The following is a 21902-nucleotide window of genomic DNA, read 5'->3' as shown; positions in this document are numbered from 1 at the left end:
AATCAATAATAAAAAGAACACGCCATTAGTGTGGGTACGAGAGACCAAGAGAGAGTGTGGCGTCTCGCGGGCCATTCCCCTCTCGCGGGATCGGGTTCCACAGTTTGGCGACTCTGCTGGGGATCACCTAACTTCATTAAAATTTCAAAAGATAATTCGTTCGTATTTATTTTAACTGGCTCATAAAAAACTCAATCTTATATCTTATATGCTTGGTAGATTAGTTTGTTTACTTTCTCATCACATAATACTCAAACTTAATCTAACAAAACCTGAAGGCATAATAGATTGCGCAAACATATTGCACACACTTACATCACTTGCATCTAAACCCTTCATCTCACATGCACACACATCCTATTTTAGGAACCCAGAGTGTTTTCTAGCATTGTTGACTGGGATTTCATCACCTGGTGCCTCTGTGCTAGAGAAGCATTACACCCTTAGCCTAGTACCTTTATGGTCGTAAACGGATCTCTTGTTCATGTACTGATACGCCGGACACTGGTATAGTATATTGAGCACGGATTCAAGCTAAGGGAACTCTTGGCCTTACCCCTAGATTAACCCACACATGCATGTAGTATATGAACACACGTGCATCACGTGTGTGAGCCTAGCTTAAGATATCCTACCCATTTCTGTTTAGATTAGGCCGTAGTCCATCTTCCAATGGCTACGATCGGTCCTTAGGTACACAAACAAAGTCATGAGTCGAGATCCTCTCTCCACTCCGTTAGATTATGATTAGGATTGATGCCTTCAGGTAACCCTTGTCAAAATGTAAATAGATTTAAAAACTTTCCCTTTGGGATTAGGATATAAATCCCATATTTCCCAAGATCTCATAGGATTGGTCTATTCTTGATCTATCCGTTGAAAGCAATCCTATGCAATCTCATCTAATCTTTTGATCATATGCCTTTCATTCTTCTATCATGTGATTCGATCATGTCTTCATACTTTCTTTAAACTGGCAGGAACTTGTCCCAATCTCATGTTTATGTAATCTTGATCCTTCTTGTATCCCTTCTCTTGGCTTCCAGGCACCATGTTTACTCGTAAAATTCTTGATTGGATCCGTGGTACATTAAAGGAATCACACATCTATGCCATAAGTGAGCAAGAGAAAAATCTCTTTGGCTACATAGCAACCATTAAGCTCGATTGGGGATTACTCTATGCCGCATCAGAGTGTTGGGATCCCGATCATCATGTCTTCTGTTTTGGCAACCAAGAAATGTGTCCCACCTTTGAAGAATGGTGTGCCTTGTTGGAATATCCTATGGATGGCCCTCTGGTGAAACCATCATGTGTGCCGGATTATCGTCCTTTGTTCCTTCGCTTAATGAATAATCCAGATGAATCCATGGACTCCTTCATAAAAGGCAAAGAAGTGTCCATGCAACAGTTGATCGACACTTACCCTCCTATTCGACACATTGGCGCTGTTGATATTCAAAAGGCCCGACGTCGCGCTCTGAGATTCTGCTCTTACGCTAGGTTCCTCACTGTCCACCCTTCTCGCTTCGCGTCAGCTGTTCTTCTGGATCTCGTTGATCAAATGGATCGTGGCACCAATCCAATTCCTACTATACTTGCAGAAACCTTCAATGGGTTAGATGATATGGCTCGCCTTCGTGCTAGCTCAGATCCAGGTCATTATGTTCGCTTCTCAGGATGTCCTGCATTACTCCAGGTGTGGTTGTGTCACAAGCTGAAGATCGCAGCTCCTGTCCATTTTGATCATACATTGTATACCTTTAGCGAGTGGCGTCATGACTTTGATCACAAAAATGATTGGGTTGACTGGTTAAATTCTCGCCAACAAGATCAGATTCGTTGGCAAATTCTGGGAATTCAAGAAGCTATCTTTAGCACTGGAGAGGCCAATTATGTTCGCCTTCTTGATCTAAAAAAGACTTCCTTCTATGTTTCTGCCAGAATTCTGCGTCAGTATGAAAGGGAGAAATCTGTGGTGCCTCCCCTTCGTCATTTTTATCCGCCTGAAGATCTCAAACCCAAATTGTCTGAACCGTTTCATTTGCTTGGGATGCCAAAATAATCAAACCTTTAAAGGAGTCAGTTGAGGAAGATTATCGTCCGAAGAAAAAGTCTAGAAATAATGTTTAGTCTTTTTAGTCCTGTCAGTTTATCTGTGATTTAATAAGAGTAAACCATGTACTCAAGCTTTAATGATCGATCAATAATGTTCATCTTTTTCTCTCATTATCATGGTCTATGTATGTATCATTGTCTACTTCCTTCTGTGATTTTAAAATATGTCTTTCAAATATTTCAGGGCAGTAACACCATAGCTAAGCCTACTACTCCTTGGGTTCGGATTTCTTCACGGTTGGAGAGGAAATCTATCTCTCCACCACCTTCTCTGAGGACCCCGTCATCTGCTTCTTTCTCACCCTCATCCTCGCCAATGGCAGAAAACCAAGATGATCCTCCACCCGTTGCTGTTATCGATACTCTCGCCTTAATTCTCCAACAACTTCAAGAACTCAAAGAGGAGAACCGAGTTATCAAGGCCCAGCTTTCCGAGAAGTTGGAGCTGTCGTCTTCCATAGATAAAGGGCCTAGGCACCATACAGCTACTTCAGCAGCACCTGCCCAGCCAGTGTTCATTCCTATCCCTGATAAAACCGAAGAAGACTTGGAAAAAGAACAGTACAACGAGGATCACAGTAAGCCTTCTCAGTCAACAGTTGATAAGACGGTTATGGAGAAATTAGAAAGTCTTACCAGGAAAGTTCAAGACATCCAGTTTCAGGACCAGGGTGGTTTCAACCCAAGTGATCTTACATTGTTTCTTGAAATCTGTCTCCCTGCCAATTTTCAAATGCCGAATTTTGATAAATATGACGGCGTTGGTTGTCCCATCACTCACTTGCAGATGTTTACCATTATGTGTCAGCCTCAAGGCTTATCTCCTGAGCAAATGGCCCAACTATTCCCCGTTTCGCTCGCTAAAGTTGCTAGGAGACGGTTCATGGTCCTAGACAAAACCCGTTATAGGACATGGAAGGACATTGGCGAACAATTCATCAAGCAATTCAAGTATGATGATGGGACGAAAATCACTAGAAAGGATTTAGAGAGAACCAAGCAAGACTCGAAGGAATCTTTTCTGACCTTTGTGAAAAGATGGAGGAGACTGGTAGCCCAGATGATGGAGCGCCCTTCTGAGGAAGAGCAGGTTCAAATAATCATGAAAAATATTTCCCCCCAACTCCAGTATCACATGTCATTGCAGTATTACCCGGATTTCAAACACTTCATCGTGGCAGGCACCCAGATAGAGGAGGCTATGGCTCAAGGTGTATTCAACAGTAGCAACCCAAACACCAGAGATTTGAAAAGTCCCCTCCTGCCCAAGTTAGTAATATTTCTCGTTCCAATGCTCCGTCATCTAGGTCCAAGGAACCTCTAGTGATGGACTATGCCCAACACGCGGCTGCACCTTGACAACGAACCCATGTAGAATTTACCCCTCTTCCTATTCAACCTTCAGAGGTACTTAAGCAGTGTCTTGCCTCAGGTCGCATAACCCTACCCGCCATCCGGCCTCCCCCTAATCCTCTACCTGCAAATTGGCGAGCTGACCAACACTGTGAGTATCACAGGGGTCCTGGTCATCTTACTGACAACTGCATTGCCTTGAAATTTAGAATTCAGAAACTCATTGATGAGAAAGGCATTGCATTCCAGCCAAGACCCAATGTTACCCAAAACCCACTACCCGGACATGCCAATCCTCCTGCTGCCATTAATGCCATAACTATAGGAGATTCTGATTTTGATCGTCTCACCTTTATATGTGCCTTGGAACCCGTTGCTGAACCTCAAATCATCTTTTATAATGAGTCATACCTAAGCGAGTCTGTATCTCCCTTGGTGATCACCTATGAGCCACAAGTCCCTCAAGTTATTACTTATGACGAGCCAGAATTGGATGAAGTTAGACATCTTACAAGGGGCAGAAGAATTTTCAAGCCTTCTGAATTGAGAGTTGAAAATCCAGGGGCATTAGCTCGAGGAGAATAAGCGCAGTATGTGAAAGCCCCAGATGATGAGGTTGTACAGCAGTTGAAGAAAACTCAGGCTGTTATATCTGTTTGGGGATTATTGATAGCGTCAAAGAAACACAGAGAAACCGTGTTAAAAGAATTGAATACTACACAGGTATCCTCAGAAATATCTCCAGAGCAACTGGCTGAAGTTGTTGCTCTAACCCAGGCTGCCAGAGTCATTAGCTTCTCAGATCAAGAGCTGCCTCCTCAAGGTCAGAATCATGCTAGAGCTCTTCATGTCACCATTGTCTGTAAAGGCAAGAAAGTACCATCAGTGTTAGTAGATAACGGATCTGCGTTGAATGTGTGTCCGTTGAGAACTGCCATTACCTTGGGTTTCGGTCTCACTGATTTTGCCGAATCAACCCCCGGGATCCTCGCATATGACAACACCCGAAGAAATGTAGTCAGGGTCCTTACCACCAAGATTGTTGTAGGTGGTCAAGAATTTGAAGTTGAGTTTCAAGCTATTGACATCAAGGCCTCGTTTAATATGCTTCTGGGACGTCCCTGGTTGCATAAGGAAGGTGTTGTTGCTTCAACCCTTCATCAAAAATTGAAGTTCATGAAAGATGGAAAGTTGATCACTGTCAGAGGTGACGAAGAGCCAGAAATAGGACAAATAACAGGAGAAACTTTGATCCTTCCAGTTGCAAAAGCAGAAGACTACAACTTGAATGGTTTTGCGTTCGACGTTGCTGCTATTTCCTATGAAGAGGCCTCTCATGAGGAGTTGTATTTATGAAATCCAAGTAGTGACTTGGTTTGGCAACCTAGAAGGGGGGGTGAATAGGATGTTTATAAAACTTTTGCCTTTTAAAAACTTTTCCTAAGATTTCACCCAAGACTTATCCCTTGTTCAATTAAGTTTGAAATAGTTGAACTTAAACAATATTACAAATTAATATAAGTTCAAAACCCTCATTGATTAGCAAACTTAATTAGGCGATTTTAATAGCCTAGTTAGCAAGGTTAAGATTTTTAGGTTGATTATCAATGCTAACTACTCACTCAATTCTAAGCATAAATAATCAAATAAGAGAGTGAGAGGGAGTGAGAGAAATACCAATCACACAAGTGATACAAAGATTTATAGTGGTTCGGCAAATGGCCTACTCCACTCTTCTCAAGGTCGCACTTGAGGATTTCCACTATTGAGACCTCCACGACGCCCGGCTCCAAGGCTTTTACAATCCAAGAGAATTAAATAAGGATACCCTTCCACCTTTACAATGACTCTCCTTCTCCGCCGAGTTCTAAGCGCTTCACCCAAGGGAATTAAAAACAATGGATGCCCTTACCACCGATCGAATAAAGAAGAAGATAAAAGCTTTGCCTCTATGTAGGCTACAATGCAAGCTGAAGCTCAAAGGATGCTCTCAAGAATAAACAAGTTTAAGCCTAAACCAATCTCAAATGATTTTCTCAAATCAAGGCACAAGAGGTTGGTGAGAGAAAATTAACCCAAAAATGGTTGTAGATAAGTTTCTAGGGTTTGTTAAGGTTGGAACATGTTCATCAAGTCTTTTGAACCCATACAATGGGTATATATAAGTTCCGAACACCATATTACCGTTTTAGGGGCAAAACAGTAATTTTCAGGTCAAACAGTCAACTAGCCGTTGGTCCTCCAACGGCTATAATTTTTTGAGTTCGTAGTGTTCTTGGAGTTCCGAGAAATTCTCGGAGTTCCGAGAAATATCCTCGGAGTTCCGAGAGAACGGCCAGAAGATGAAAAATACTACTGGACCATTTCTCGGAGTTCTGAGAAAAACTCTCGGAGTTCCGAGAAGCCTATGAACAACAAGATATTCCTATTTTTAGAGTTGTTTTGTTTTAGGCTTTTGGAACTCAATTTTATCATGTTAAATGGAATGTCATGAGGGTTCCACAATGATGGAACACCACATGGTCATTCACTAATCCAATTAGGCTCTAAGGGTGTGTTATAGTCTCTTTGGAAGATATAATTTTTCACTAGTTTTAGGGGTTTAAAACAATGTGCCTTGACAAGAAGAAATGCAAGGGAGATAAGAATACATTCTACCCTTTCTATCACTCTCTTGAACTCTTCTCTTGAGCTGGGATCTTCTATGGTGTTGAGCTTCCATACTTGACATCTTCAAGTTGTGGTACAAGCTCCTTGGTCCTTTGCATTAGGTTCTTGATCCTCCAGCTTTGGCCTTCATGAACTTCTCTGTATGTTCAATGCTTGATATGAATGATGTTGAGCTTCTCCTTGGTGGATCCTCCAAGGTGTGATTTGTCCAAGAATGTTCCAAGCTTCTTTGCCATTGTGTTTGGTTCATCTTCAAGAATAGACCAACAAGGTGCGTGCTAGTATGATTTGACTTGTGTAGGACCTGTCTAAAGCACAACACTCAAGGCAAATGATCAATCCATAAACGACTAATCAATTTGCGTTTGTTAATCATCAAAACAAAATGATTGAATGACCCCATGGGGAACCCTTGGGTTAACAGTTTACCTTTTTCCATCAGTCCTGTGGTTGCCAGGATAATGAGAAAAATGAATTACTTTCCTGGCATGAGTTTGGGCCGTGACCCGAGCAAGGCATCTCACTGGCACCCAATCAAAGCAAACCATGGAAATTTTGGTGTTGGATATGTACCTACTAAGGAAGAGGAAGAAGCCATGGAAGAATTGTTAAAATTGAGGAAAGAAATCCGCCGCACCAGAGGGGTACTCCCAATGGCTCTATACTCCTTATCAATGAATGGACACTTTGTCAGGGAAGGCGAGACTTCACCATACTATGGGTTTTCCGAACCATGGTATGACTCGGTGACAAGAATCGTGATACCTGGTTTTGAAATATTTAGTGGCCTTGCTCTCCCAGAAGCAAAACCGCCGGTGCATTATGTTGAGAAAACTGTTGAGGACTTATTAGTCTACTTTGAGCCAGATATGTTGGAGTCCTTGTTTGAAGAAGATGAGCCTGATGTTGCTTGGCAGGAGTTGCCAGTTTTAGACCATTCTGAAGAACAAGACGAGACAGACCGTGAAGATGTGCTAGTGGCGGCTATTCAGAGCGATTCTACCTTTGCTGAACCTCAGAGTCAGATTGCACCTGCAACAGAAAATCTTTCAAACTGGAGTTCTAATGTTTTTCCTACTTATCTTATTACTAAGTCGAGCCTAGTCAAGTCGGTTAAGTCCGTGTCAGCGCCTAGTCCAGGCGAGTCATTTTCTGATTTTATTTATAATGTGAATCCTGAGCCTGTTCAGGATGAGTCCAATGATGATGATGTAATTTCTTTCAAGTCAATGAAATGCGATTCTCAGTATGTCTCTGTGTTTGCTTCTGACTTTAATAATGATAACACTCCCTCCTCAGACGAGGAAGAAGGGATCGACGAAACTTCCCTTGAGTTGCAGCATATGCTCAAACAAGAGGAGGAGCGCCGAGCCCAGCCTCTTAAAGATGAAATCGAAATTATAAACATCGGAACAGAAGATTTAATACAGAAAATACGAATTAGAAATACTCTAACTCCTGAAGAGCGCGACGAATTAATAAACCTACGTAGGGAATATAAAGGAGTTTTTGCCTGGTCCTACAAAGATATGCCCGGGTTGAGTGAAGACATCATCCAACACAAGCTGCCTTTGTTATCAAGAATTAAACATAAAAAGCAGAAACTAAGGCGAATGAAGCCCGAGTGGATCTTGAAAATAGAGGAAGAAATTACTAAGCAGTTGACTGCTGGGTTTCTACAAGTAGTGGAATATCCAGATTGGCTTGCAAACATTGTACCTGTACCAAAGAAAGATGGAAAGGTGAGGATGTGTGTAGATTTCAGGGATTTGAACAAGGCGAGTCCAAAAGATGACTTCCCTCTACAACATATTGATATCCTGGTAGACAATACGGCCGGGCATGAATTACTATCTTTCATTGATGGTTTCTCCGGTTACAATCAAATTAAGATGGCACCCGAGGACATGAGTAAGACCTCGTTCATTACACAATGGGGGATCTATTGCTATCGGGTAATGCCATTTGGTCTTAAGAATGCCGGTGCGACATACCAAAGAGCAGCTACAGCCTTACTCCATGACATGATACATAGAGAAGTCGAAGTTTATGTCGATGATATGATTGTAAAAGCCAAGGAAATGAGAGATCATATCCCAAATCTTAAGAAGTTCTTTGAAAGAATACTCAAATACCAGCTTCGCCTGAATCCTAGCAAGTGTGTATTCGGGGTTACCTCTGGTAAGTTGCTAAGATTCATGGTGAGCCAAAGGGGCATAGAGGTAGATCCTCAGAAGATTAAGGCTATCCAAGAGATGCCGCCGCCTAAAACCGAGAAGGAAATTTGAGGATTCCTAGGAAGGATACAGTTCCTAAGACGATTCATTGCTCATCTTACATCAACTTGCGAACCTATCTTTAAGCTCTTAAAGAAAAATACTTCCAAAGAATGGACAGAGGAATTTCAACAGGCCTTTGAGAAGATAAAGCAAAGTTTGTCTGAACCACCGATATTAGCACCAGTAATACCAGGCATCAATTGCTGCTTTACTTGTCAGTAACAGAAATTACCATGGGTTGTATGTTAGCACAGCAAGATCCAAAAACCAAGCATGAAAAGGCTGTGTATTATCTTAGCAAGAAGATGTTGGGAGTATGAACAGAAGTACACTGTCCTAGAAAAAATCTGCTTAGCCTTGGTTTCGGCTACTCAGCGACTCAGACATTATCTTTTATCACATAAGGTCCTACTTTTGTCAAGGATGGATCCTCTGAAGTATCTCTTTGAAAAACCAGCCCTGACAGGCAGGACCGCCAGATGGTTATTGTTGTTATCTGAGTTTGACATCAGCCGTGTAACCCAAAAATCAATAAAGGGTCGAGCCATTGCTGAACAATTGGCAGAAGCACCTCGAGAAGAAGGTCAGCCCTTCAAGCCGACGTTCCCAGATGAAGAGATCATGATGATAGAAGATGAATATCCGGAAACTGGTTGGACCCTCTATTTTGATGGTGCGGCAAACCAAACAGGGCAAGGAGTTGGGGCATTGCTTGTGTCACCCCGAAATGAGTACGTTCCCCTTGCCGTTAAGTTACAATTTAATTACACCAACAATATGGCAGAGTATGAAGCATGCATTGTTGGACTTGAGGCCGCATTGGCCTTAGGTATAGAGGATCTTGACGTATATGGAGATTCGAAGTTAATCATTTGCCAAACTCAGGGAGAGTGGAGAACCAGAGAAGAAAAGTTACAGCCATATCATGAATACTTGGACGCTCTTGTTCAACAATTTCGGTGCATCACTTTCAGTTATTTACCAAGGTTGAAGAATAGATTTGCCGATGCCTTAGCGACACTAGCTTCTATGATTGACATACCTTACAATATGAAGATGAGACCCATCACAGTTCAGGAGCAATGGGCTCCTACATATGTTGATGCTATAGAAATAGCTACAAGATGTCCCGATGGTAAGCCATGGTATACAGACATAAAGAACTACATCTCAGGCCAAGGGCATCTTGCAGCTATTTCTATAGCATGGTTTACTTCCTCATAGACTTTCAACTCCCATTCTGTTTTGAGTTTACGGAGTTTTTGCTTCTTAGGCTTAATTCCAGGGATTAGAGGTAATCTGTAGTGTACAATATCCTCACTCAATCCTGGCATGTCATCATAAGACCATGCAAAAACTTTCCTGGACTCTCTCAGCAAGGTGAACAATTCCTCGCGCTCCAGAGGAGATAATGTTTTGCCAATCCGTATCTCTCGAATTAGGGATTCGTCACCAGTATTTATAGTTTCAATTTCTTCTTCAAGTGGTTTAGCTCGGCGACTCTCCTCTTGTTGAATCATGTGTTTGATTTCAAGGGGAGTTTCGTCGGCTTCCTCAACAGAGGGGGAGTCTTAATGGTCATTATTAATTTTTTATCAGATTTAGAAACAGAACTAGAAATAGAAGCAGCGACAGGAATGTACACAAAAGAGTCCTTTATTTCATTAGTCGAATCAATGATTACATCAGTAATTGACTGGCCCACAGAAGGCTCTACAATGGACTCAAAAGCAGATTTGCTTACAATATCATGACAAACATCAACAACTGACTCAATTGGACTATTTACAAATGACTCATTAAACTTGACAACAGACTCATCTTCAGATTCAGCATCGGGAATGAAAGACTCAACAATCTTAGGAATGAACTCAACCCCTACGGTACTTGCATCGAAAGAAAAGTTAGTGGAAACAGTTTCTATATCTGACTCAGAAACAGACACATACTTAGAAAAACTGACTCTTTTATGGGAACCGAACTGTACTGGAGGACTACTTTGGGTATAACCTGTGTGGTCCAGTTATCTAGAGGTCCTGCAGCGGGGGTAATGCAATCTTTTGGGTTTATGAAGGGTGTATCTCCTCCAATCATCGGGATGACTGGTTCCTCAACCTAAAATAAGGAGTCTAGAAGTCTTGGTTCATGGTTCTCGATGCAATCCGAGTCTTGTATCTCTGTCACTGCGATCTGTTCACTATAAAGGTCCTCTGGCAGCTCATCCGCAAAGAAAATCTCAAGACCCGACAGCTTCTTCCCATTCACATCATACCATGGCTTAGGAAAACCATAGAAGGGCCAATCAACTCCTTCCTTTCTGAATCGGCCATTCATAATCATGATGTACGGTCCCATCGGAAAATCTAAGCACCGGCGGTGACATTCAGCCCACTTCAACATGTAAGCTTTCATTTCCTGCACCTCTTTGCGAGTTGGCTTATATCCCAACCCAAACAATCCATCAACTGCTTTCAGCTCTGGCCACTGAGTCGGACCCTGCAGATTTCTTCCCAGACCAGCTCCAGGGATGTACCCATACTGTCACATCATTCTTACTACCTGAACATTAGTGCTTGACAAAAACATAATCTGCTCATTCATAGCTTCCTCTAAAGTGATAGAAGAGACTTCTAGTGAAAACCCTGTCAAGCTGATATCCCTAGAATTTTCATTAACTGGCTCAGAGGTGATTTGTCCCACTTCTGGTTCAGGGTCTCCTCGAACTGTGATAACTTTGTTATTTCGGACAAATTTCAGTTTTTGATGCACCGTTGAAAGGACAACTCCGACCTTATGCAGCCAAGGCCAGCCAAGTAAAAGACAGAAGGAAGTTTTAATGTCCAACACTTTGAATTTGATGTCAAAGGTTTCTCCTCCAATCTCAATTTCAGTAGCCAATATTCCTGTAACATCCCTTCTGGTGCTATCATATGCCAATATACCTTGTTCAGACGGTATGAACTCTTCAGGCCCAAACCCTAAAGTAGTAGTAGTGTTCAAAGGACATACGTTCAGAGCTGACCCATTGTCTATTAGCACTTCCGACACTTTCTTCTTGTTGCAAAGTAGGGTAATTCTAAAAGGACAAGTATGGTCTTTTCTTCTAGAGGCAAGTCCTCGTATGGAAAAGATAAAGCTTTTAAAGCTCTTGTCATGGCCACTAAGCTGACCAACTCATCTGGAGTGATTTCAACTGACACCTGGGATGCATTTAACTCACGAAGCACAACCTGTTTGTGTTTTGGTGACGTCATTAATAAGCCATAGATAGAAACATTAGCTTGTGTCTTCTTGAGCGGATTCAACAAGTTATCTTCTTCTTCATCGAGTCTCTATTTCTACTTCTGATTTTCTGTGGCTCTTGCGACTTCGGTAGGATTTTCAACTCTCAACTCTGCCGGTTTAAAAACACATCCACCATGTGTGACATGGCAGAGTTCATCACATTGATCATTTAAAAGCAGCAGACCGTAATCCTCTACCTTAAGGATAACGGTGGCTCGAAGTATCCTCAATTCCAGAAAAGAGGCTCAAAAGTTCATTTGTTATGCTGTGGGAGCTGGAAAAGGCATCAATTTTTGGAAGGATCCCTGGCACCCAAATGGTCCAATTGATTCTCAAACTTCAGTGGGAAGGATGATATACAACATCCCTCGCAATGCAACCATTGAAGACGATCGGCTGAATGGAACTTGGGATACCGCTCTTATCTCACCCCCGTATGATTTGGGTAGCATCCTTAACTCGGCTATTTATCATCTATCCCCTGTTGATAACACTGTTATTTGGAAACCAGAGACGAATGGTACATTCTCTATACGAAGTGCTTGGGAGCAAATTCGTCACAAAAATGAAAAACCTTGCTGGTTTCGATCCATCTGGTTCCATGGATATATCCCTCGGCATTGTATGATAGCTTGGCAAGCGATTCAAGGTAAACTCAGCACTATTGATCGTCTCCAATTTCTGGGCAGCTCAAGAGATCCTCAACACTTATGTGTTGAGCCGACTCGTTATTGGTATGCCATCAAGTATCCAAGCTGCCTACGTACCCAAGCCTCACTGGGATCAGAGTCGACGTAGTTCGGTGCACCTGAACTAAGCTACTTATGCCTAACTCATCTAGGACACCGATCTAGACTGGATTGACTGTTTCAACAGTTTTAAGAGAAATTATTTAATTCAAGTTAAAGATTTTATTATCCTAGGACTTCATCTAAGATGTTATAAGGTCATATCTAAGTGCAAGACGTCCCTTAGACTAATGCAGGTTAACCTACATCCTAGGTAAGTAGGTTTGTCCTAGGAGAAAAGTGAGGTGGCTAGTGTAACTAGATCTATGGCACAGTTGCTATCCATAGCAAACGCCCGTGATGAGGCTGGACTCCTAACTCTAGGACTCCCTAAAACTTAGGACACAACGTGACGTAAGTGTTCATAAATAAGGCTCTAATGGTTCTTACGATGGAAACCGCAATCCAACGGTTCCAAAAGACATGAGGTAAATTGATTTAATTTGTTGAAGTTAATGATTTTCAGATTTTAAGGATTTTCGGTTCCTAAACATCTAAGGAATACCAAAGGCTCTATGGTTCGAAAGTTTCGGCCTCGAGTCTCAACCATGGAAGGGAATCGTGCTCTGAACCCTTGCATAATTTAACACATAAATTATAGTATCTTATTGCCTGGCATATTTCTCAGGATTTTCGTGGACAGTGGACCTCGGAGCCAATATCATACTATAATTTACGCACTCCAATTATGTTGGATCGATCGCAATTAGTATACGATTATGGTTACGATCTCGGCAGTTAAATTGTCACAGCATAGCCAATTTACAAAGGCAATCTATGAACCCTAAGGTTTCTGTTTCAAAAAAGTTAGGGATTGAATTTATGATGAAAAGTTAAGGTTTTTTGGAGATTTTTACTGACTTTTGTATTGATTTGCTATTAAATTGTGATTTAATATCATTAAGACCAGATTGCTAGGAATACACAGTAACCCTAAGCAATAGAACTCCAAATCAGTTGAAAATTTTCTAGTAACAAGATATGGACGATTGTGGCTTACTGAAAAAATTTCATGAATTATCATTAAGATTTGATATCAATTCCCGATTTTTAAAAATTCAAATCAGATTATAGATTAACACAGTAACCTATAGCATATCAATTTCAAATCAACTTAAACTCTTACAGTATAAAGATAATCATGAGATTAGACTACTGTATGACTTTCATGGATTTTTATGACGATTTGATGCCCATTTAAATTCACACAAAAATCAGATGAAACCAAAGAATTACTTAGAAAGCAAACCTAATGGTATCCTAAAATCAAATGAAAAATTTCAGTAGATATATAATAGATTGTAAAATTTATTATCAAAATTTCAAAACTTAAAACTTAAATCTCCTCCACAAATTGGTTTTTAAATATAAGAGATCAATTTGTTTCTTAGGCGTTAAAACCCGTTTATTAAAATAAATTGTAAAACCTTATCAAATCTTTGCAAAATTAATTGAAAATATTTTTCTAACATTCCAGTAACCAAAGTTACTGGTTTGTAAAGAAAAATTTTGAAAATATATTAATTTAATAAAAAAAAGAATTATGGCACGTAAAACGGAGAAGCAATTAGAAAACAGTAAAAACCATATTTTTTTAAAAATATTTTTCAATGGAAACTTCCATTTATTATTAGGCTTTAATTATGGAAAGTTTCATCAATTTTTAAAATGATTTGGTATTTATTAAAAATAGCCAAAATTTAAAATAATTAATAATTAAATTAAATAAACTCCAAAAAATATGAAACTTTTTGGGTGATCTAAAAACCTTGTAAAACTACTGGAAACAAACTTTCACTAAATTTGGACATGATTTGATATACTTTTGGCTCCATTCATCAAGAAATAACCCTTTTCGGGGTTATTCTTTGAAAAATAGAATGAAAAATAAAACGGCTGAACCGCGGTTGGAAATTAAGTCCAGTAGTTTTGTATTTTATATAAAACCCAGAAAATATTATTTTTTAAAAAGAACCATGTTTTCAAACACTTGCTTTGATAATCTAATTTAAATCCATATTGAATAAAAACAAAAGAAAACCATTTTTAAATTGAGGAAAATTAATTTTTGGATCAAATTTTGGATTTTGAAAACTCATAATCTTTATTATAACATACTGGAATTTCAAAGAAAAACTCGTTGATTTGATCCATCAAAATTAAAACCCTAGCATGCTTTTTCTACTTCACAAAGATGAGGAATCCTTACCGTTGATCGTGATCCTTGTCTCTAGGGTTGGTGATCCAAGATATACACTTTGTCCAACCCTTTTATACGCTAAAAAAGGTAGAAAGAACACTCTAATAATTCTTGATTGTGTGATGCCTTGGAGAAGAAGAAGGAATTCAAGAATTCCTTTTGTGAAGAACACTTGAGAGAGAGATCACACTTAAAGAGAGAAAACAAATTTTCTTTTCTTGGGAGGAGAGAAAAAGGACGAATTTGGATTTTTTCCAATCTTTCCAGCATTATTTGCTTTGATTTTTATACAAAAAAGCTAAGGTTAAGAGAGAAATAGTAATTTCCAATGTGAGAGCTCCCTTTTTGGCTTGTTTCCAATTTTTCCCTCTTGCTTTCTTTCTTTCTTGTTTCCAAATTGGCTTTGATTCCAATCTTAATTTCTTGTCAATCAAGACATGCTATTCTCATTCCACATTGCTTCTTTGGAAGAAAACCTTTTTAAGCAATCATTCATCTTTTCCTTCTTTCTATTTTTTATTCTTTTTATTTTTCTTTTAACAAATATGATGTCACCATTGTGACATCATCAAGGTTGGGTGCTCAACTAATGTTGGTCAACCATATGGGCCGCCCACCATGGTGGTTGACCCATATGGGTGAACCCACATGAGCTCTATCTTTGCGGGCTTTAGCCCAATGGGCCATTTCACACGGGTTTCGGGTTTTTCCGTAAAAAATTAATAAAATCTTTCTAAATTCAACATTCTATATATGGACCCAACCCATTTGACATTTATGGTGCATCCTCACACATGATCCGACCATCTTTTTTGGAAAACAACTTTTCGGACAAAAATGCCCATATTTGACTGTTAGACATCCAAATGCGACCAAAATACCCTCAGATTGGTTCACCCATAAAGGGAAGAATTAAAAATGGAAAGTCTTTGTGGTCAAACTTCAAAATAGAAACTTTTAAAATTGGGTCATTTCGGTGAGCAATATTAAACAGGATCATTTGGTATCCCCTAAAAATACCCAAAATGCCCTCAACACTTAGAATTTCCAAATTAAGCGAAAGTCCTGAGAAATTCTAAATTTAGCAGGTTTTCCAAAATTCAGGAAATCATTCATAATCTATCAGACATATTTCGGGGATCAAAAGAATTACATAGGAAAAGATAAAATTACCCCGAGGTGCTAGAATTTGGCGAGACTAGGGAAAACCTTGAGAAATTCTAAAAATAGCAGATTTTCAAAAATTTATGAACGGACTCAAGATTTCTTAGACACAACTTAGTGAGTAAATATGATATGTTTGGAAATGTCTAAAATACCCCCGAAGTGCAAGACTAAGAGAAAATCTTAAGAGATCTAAATTTAGCAGGTTTCCCAAATCTTACGAAATTACTCCTAATCCATCAGCCGTACCCTCGAGATGGTTTTGGACATATGAGAAATGATTGAAATATCCATAAGATGATGAAAATGTGGAAGCCTCATGAGTTTCTAAAAATAGCAGCTTTTTCAAATTTTCTAAAATCACTGAAGATTTCTCAAATATAACTCGGGGGTCAAACGAGACACATCGGGAATGACCAAAATACCCCTGCAGTGCAAAATAGGCAAAAATGAGGGAAACCCTCAAAATTCTAAAAATAGCAGGTTTTTTCATTTGCTTGGAAACTTAAACTTTCATCTTCCAAAGGCCAAAGGAACCCCCTAGAGACCTTCAGGATCGCGAATCAACTTCAAAACTCCCATAATGAGGTGAAATCTACCCTAAAATGCATAGATGCCTAATCTAATGCTGAATACGGACTCAAGACTCGATGATACTACCGAATCTTTCGCTTTTTAAAGCGTAGCAAAATGGGAGGTGTCTACACCTGCTGTTCCTCAAAAGCCTTTCGATGCTTATGTTGTCCCGCCACTAGCTTCGATAAATGTCATTTCTACTGAAAGACCAATCTTGGATACTGCATTTCTCATTCACCCTATTTCTGAGACCCAACTTGTCCCATCAAACACCCGATCTGTAGAAGAATCTGTTGAGAAGACTACACTTGTCAGAATGGAAAACTGGATGGTCAAGCTCTTTGGTCAGATGGCTATGCTAACTGAGGAAGTGAGGGAGATGAAAATTCAGGTGCAACACTTGTCCATTAAATGTGACTCTGTTCCAAAGCAACTTGTTGATATGGGTACTATGACAGAAGAGGCCTCGGTTCAGAGTTTAATCCTTGATAGATATGTTGATTTACATAATGGGAAAAAGCCTTACATTGCTCCAAAGGAAGTTAAAAGTGTTAGACCTTCTCACCAACCTCCTAAGAAGCCACTGGAAGAGGAAGAAAAGATGGGTCTGAAACGGGAAAGAGAATTCACTCAAATGCCTTGTTCTCTTATAGTCATCATGAAGAAATGGGTCAGTGAAGATTGTTTGAGACTTCCAGATATTAAACCTGTGCCTGAACCATTCCCCAACAATTGGAGGATGGATCAATACTGTGAGTATCATAGAGGCCCGGGTCACCTGACGGAGAATTGTTTAGCTTTGGAACATGCAATCCAGAACCGAATAGAGAAAGACTTTTCTGCTCTTGCTGAAATCTATGCTTTTGTGAACCAGACACTTGAAAGAACCACTCAACCTCCTAGAGATCCCGTCACTTATGTCACTTCAGAACCGGGGAATAAGTTGAAGGGAAAAGAAAAAATAACAGAGTTTGAATCTCCTAAGAATGTTGAGGCAGAGAAGGTGATGTCACCAGCAGGTTTTCAAAGACAATTTGGGCCAAGTCAACAGGACTTCAGAGGACCACCCTTTCCAAGGTTTCTGAACCAAGATCGAACTTCTTAGCCAGCATTATCATGGAGGAAGACGTGCTACTTGGGAACTTCAATGCCAATTCCTTGCCTCTGTTCAAGTGTTATATTTCAAGAGTCATGTGTTAAACATCTTGTTTCAAGATTTGTTCTTTGTCAAGTTTATACCAACTCCTACGTTGAAAATTGGTGAATCTTGTAGTGTCCCATGTCAAAAAAAAAGAGAAAAGAATTGTCATGTTTGTCAGTCTTTCTTATATAGAGTCAGTGTTCTGTTTTCTATCAGAACGGATGAAGAGCCCATAGAGGCGTGTCTGTGAGTCATCTATGTACTTTAAAGTTTTCAATTCAATAAAGCATTTGGTTCTGTATCTTCAATGTTTTATGATTCACTCTTAGATCTAATGTTTAAACAACTAAAGACACCCTTTTCGGATGAAAATGCATACGAAATTCCCTTCGAGATCTGAAAGAAGGTCAAACAAGAGGAAGAGCATTTAGCATAGCCATTTGAAGAAGAAATCGAAACTATTGATAGTGGTATTGAAATTCGAAACTCGGGAATGATGGAGTGGCAAAACTTTATCTCCCGAGGAGCGCAAAGAATTGATAAACCTGTTTATAGGGGTTTGAGGTAGTCTTGCTTGATCATATAAGGATAAACCAGGGGAATGCCCTGTCGTTGAGCAAAGCAAGACTTCATCGGCTTTAGACATCCAGTTGAAGAGTAAAATTTTAAAGAGATGAGCATCAGACATCCTGTGGAGCTGATGAGATATTGAGAGAAGTCTTTCAGGCAAGGAAGTTGTATTATAAATTTGAGCCCTTAAAAAAAATAATTTGGGCTGTGTATTTTCATTATGATTTCGAGGTAGAATATTCCATGAATGAGGACATTTTCAATGTCCAAAAGAAAGAGAACATTTAAAAGAAATGAATGAGTGAAAAAGAAGAAGAAAAGGAGTTGTGGAACCTTGAGCATAAATTTAAGATCTTCGAGATGGGAGTGGAGCACAGTGGTTGAAGTTTTGCCTAACATGCCGTCAGACTCCTCGAAAAAAATTCTAAGTCTTTGAACCTTAAGCAAAAGAGCTTGTACATCAAATACATCAGGAGGCCATCCTTGGACACGTCTGAACTTTTATGGCCAAAATCCCAACGTTTAAAAATCCTTTTATAAACTCTTTGGGCCAAAAGCAAAATTAAACAATTTCTTTTCAAACACATTATAAACCCGGGGCATTTATGCACCCGAACTACGTCGGACCTGATCCCTAACTCTTCAAGGGTACGTAGGCAACCTGATTAATTCAGGTTCGGTCAAACCTTGCGATAAAATTCCTTTCAAAATTTTGAAGCTAAATGCTAAACCATTCTTTGAAAAATCCCAAAGCGAACTACGCGGATCTGATCCTCTATTTTTGGGGTACGTAGGTAGTCTGGCTAGACCAGATTCGGTCCAAATCGTTTGAACCAAAACATCCTACCCTTTTGAACCCAAGCTCACCTAGAAAGTCCTTCTAGTGCAAGCGAAAGTTGAGACAAGTGGTCTTTTAAACTGAAAACTTAGAAAGCAAAAGTTGTGACTTCTTTTGAAGAGAGAAATCAAGGAGACGGAGAAGTAGTCTTCAAACAGGACAGGATCTCGGAATCCGAGAAGTGTCAGTGAGACTTGCTTTGATACTCTTCTAAACTAGGGGCATTAAAACCGAGCAACCCAAAGGGGGTAATAGCCATGACGGAAATCTCGATGGAGGAAACTAGAGCCTCTTGACATGGTTTTCGAGAGTACTCTAAGAGTGGCTAGCCTTACCATAATAAAATAACACATTTTATCTAAGGGTGAATCAAAAGTGATTCAAGCCCCTTGAGTAATTTGGGTCTTCTTTGATTGAGTCTTTGGAAGTCTTTTTCTTATTTTTATCCTTTTTTTTCTCTCTCTCAATGTCCGAAGTGTTTAGCACTGGAAGAACGAGAGTATACCTTTTTAAATATGAAGAAAATTCAGAGTAGATCCTGGTTTAGAAATCAAGGAAAGGGCAAGAGACATCTTGTTCAAACTTGCCAGAGCCATCAAAGCCTCAAGTAGTGAGCAATGAAAGAAAAAATTCTCAGACTCATCCATTATGGATATCCTTTTACTCATAAACAAAAGAAAGAACCCAAGCCAACTTGAACTTTCTTGCTAATCCTGGTTTTGCTCTCCTATGAATTCTGTCATGGAAGTAATCATACTAGGGGCATCTTTTATGACTTGCGTCATAGAAGATATCAAACAAACAAGATATTTGAGATAGATATTCTCAGCAGATAGAGACAAGAGAAGCTTGAGCACATCTCATTAGCTAAACTTCCAAATTTCTAAATTGAACTCATTCTTTGAAAGAGTTAATGTTTCAGAAAATCTAGTCCCCAGCGGAGTCTAGAATTCACTTTTGCAATCTTCACATCTTAGCATAATGCAGTTCTCATTTTGAAAAGAGTCAACTCCTGAAAATTCCTTCAAGTTACTTGAGTTTGGTCTTCAGCAATGATCATGCACTCCCATTTATTCTCGGCAGGAGATAGCTATGCTATCAATGAACTCGATATAAGATCGATAAACCCATCAATCATGTTTGCAAGCCCTCTGGGCCTAAAAAAAAAATCTTTTTCTTTGTTAAACCCAAACAAGGGGCATTTTTTTTTAAGAAAAAAAAATCTTTTGATTGTTAATCAGTGAGGTGCCAAGTAGTAGCTTGTTTAATTGTTGCTTGGTGAAAAGTAGTTTCGCCTTGGTATTGAATGTTTGGGAGAGAAGTAGTTTCCTCAAATATTTGAATACCTGGTTGATTAACCGTGAAATGTCAAGTAGTGACTTGCTTAATCATCGCTTCGCAATGTACCGCTACCTAACGAGTTAGGAGTTAGGAGTTAGGAGTTAGGTTGTCCTCCGTAACAGCTTCTCTTCTCTGGTCGAGGAGGACAGCACTGTAGATCTCTGCTGTGATGGAGTTGATGACCCAAATGAACCCGGCAAAAAAGGCCCCATCCCTGGTGAAGAATCTTCAGAAAATCATACTCAACAACCCCAAATTCTCCCTGAGGAAAGCTCAACAGTATTGCCAGCTGAAGTAGACAACTCAGAGAAACTTAATCTGCACCCCTGCAAGACCAGCCAAATGGAAAATTCAGAGTCTCAAACTACACCGGCGGAGGACCAGTCATCTGGATCAGATGAAGAAAATCTCTTCCCTGCGCTCAAGAATAAGTGGTCCCCAGGCCTCCCAAACAAAAATGAATATGAGAAGACAACTGTAAATCCTTATTCAGCTGACCCTCTAAAGAGAGTAGACTTAGAAAATGTCCAGAGGCTTGAGCTGAGACCAAATCAACTTGTCACTAGCTCTGGATCTGGTATTTCTCAAAATCATTTGCCTTCTAGCAACTCTTCTGAACTTTGCTCTTCTGAGAGCCCCCTTCAAACTCCCCCCAACAGTTCTCAATGAAAGCTATTGCCTCTTGGAATATAAGAGGAATCTGCTCCCGGAGAAAAAAGGGTGAGGTTAAAAATTTGATCAGAGGTTCAAATGTGCCTATATGCTGTCTTCAAGAAACCAAAGCAAAAGAGCCGATGATGAAAGACCATGTATATGACATTTGTGATTCTTGGAATTCTTTTGGCAACTACAACCATGTGATTAAGGGGCGGATTTGGATTCTGTGGGATCCGGACCGCGTTAAGCTTGACATCCAAAGGGATTCGAGCCAATTCATCCATGCTAGTGTCAGGCTTTTACAAACCAATCAAGCTTTCAAGCTAACTGTTGTCTATGGCAGAAACTACGGGGGTGATCGTAAAATTCTCTGGCAAGATTTAAAAAGCCTGAATTCGACTATCCAAGACCCGTGGATTGTGATGGGAGATTTTAATGTAATCAGGGATCACTCTGAGAGATCATATGGTGCTCTTCACAACCAGCATGACATTGAAGATTTTAATGATTGCATCAATAGCTGCTCTTTGATGGATCTCCGCTCGATTGGCCATCCTCTGTCTTGGAATAACAGAGCCACTGTCTCTGAAAGGAAATATGCCCGTCTTGACAGAGCTCTGATAAATGATCTCTGGCTGCAGCACTTCCCACTTGCTTTTGCTTAGTATAGACCACCTGGAATTTCTGACCATAGCCCAATTGTTGTAAATCTCAGAGAATATAACAGTCTTGGGCCAAAGCCATTCCGGTTCATGGACATGTGGCTCGAGGACTCTTCTCTCTACCCTGTGGTGGAGCAGGCATGGGCTCTTAAAGTCTTGGGGAACCCAATGTACAGGTTGGTGCAGAAGCTTAAAGAAGTGAAAAGGCTTTTACTCACCTGGAACAAAGATGTTTTTGGCCGAGTGGATATAATCCTCCC

The 21902-nt window shown here is 40.0% G+C and overlaps 1 protein-coding gene across 1 annotated transcript; it reads left to right on the top strand.

Moving 5' to 3' along the window:
• Positions 1-20988: 20988 nt before the first annotated feature.
• Positions 20989-21645, top strand: LOC143891204 (uncharacterized). The gene has a single exon (XM_077395836.1). The coding sequence runs from the start codon at positions 20989-20991 to the stop codon at positions 21643-21645; it is 657 nt and encodes a 218-aa protein (XP_077251951.1).
• The last annotated feature ends 257 nt before the right edge of the window (positions 21646-21902 follow it).

This window comes from Tasmannia lanceolata, unplaced genomic scaffold, assembly GCF_043159265.1.
Source record: "Tasmannia lanceolata isolate RefF3 unplaced genomic scaffold, GAP_Taslan_0.1 ptg000013l, whole genome shotgun sequence".
Taxonomy (NCBI): domain Eukaryota; kingdom Viridiplantae; phylum Streptophyta; class Magnoliopsida; order Canellales; family Winteraceae; genus Tasmannia; species Tasmannia lanceolata.
This window is presented reverse-complemented; position numbering and strand designations above follow the sequence as displayed.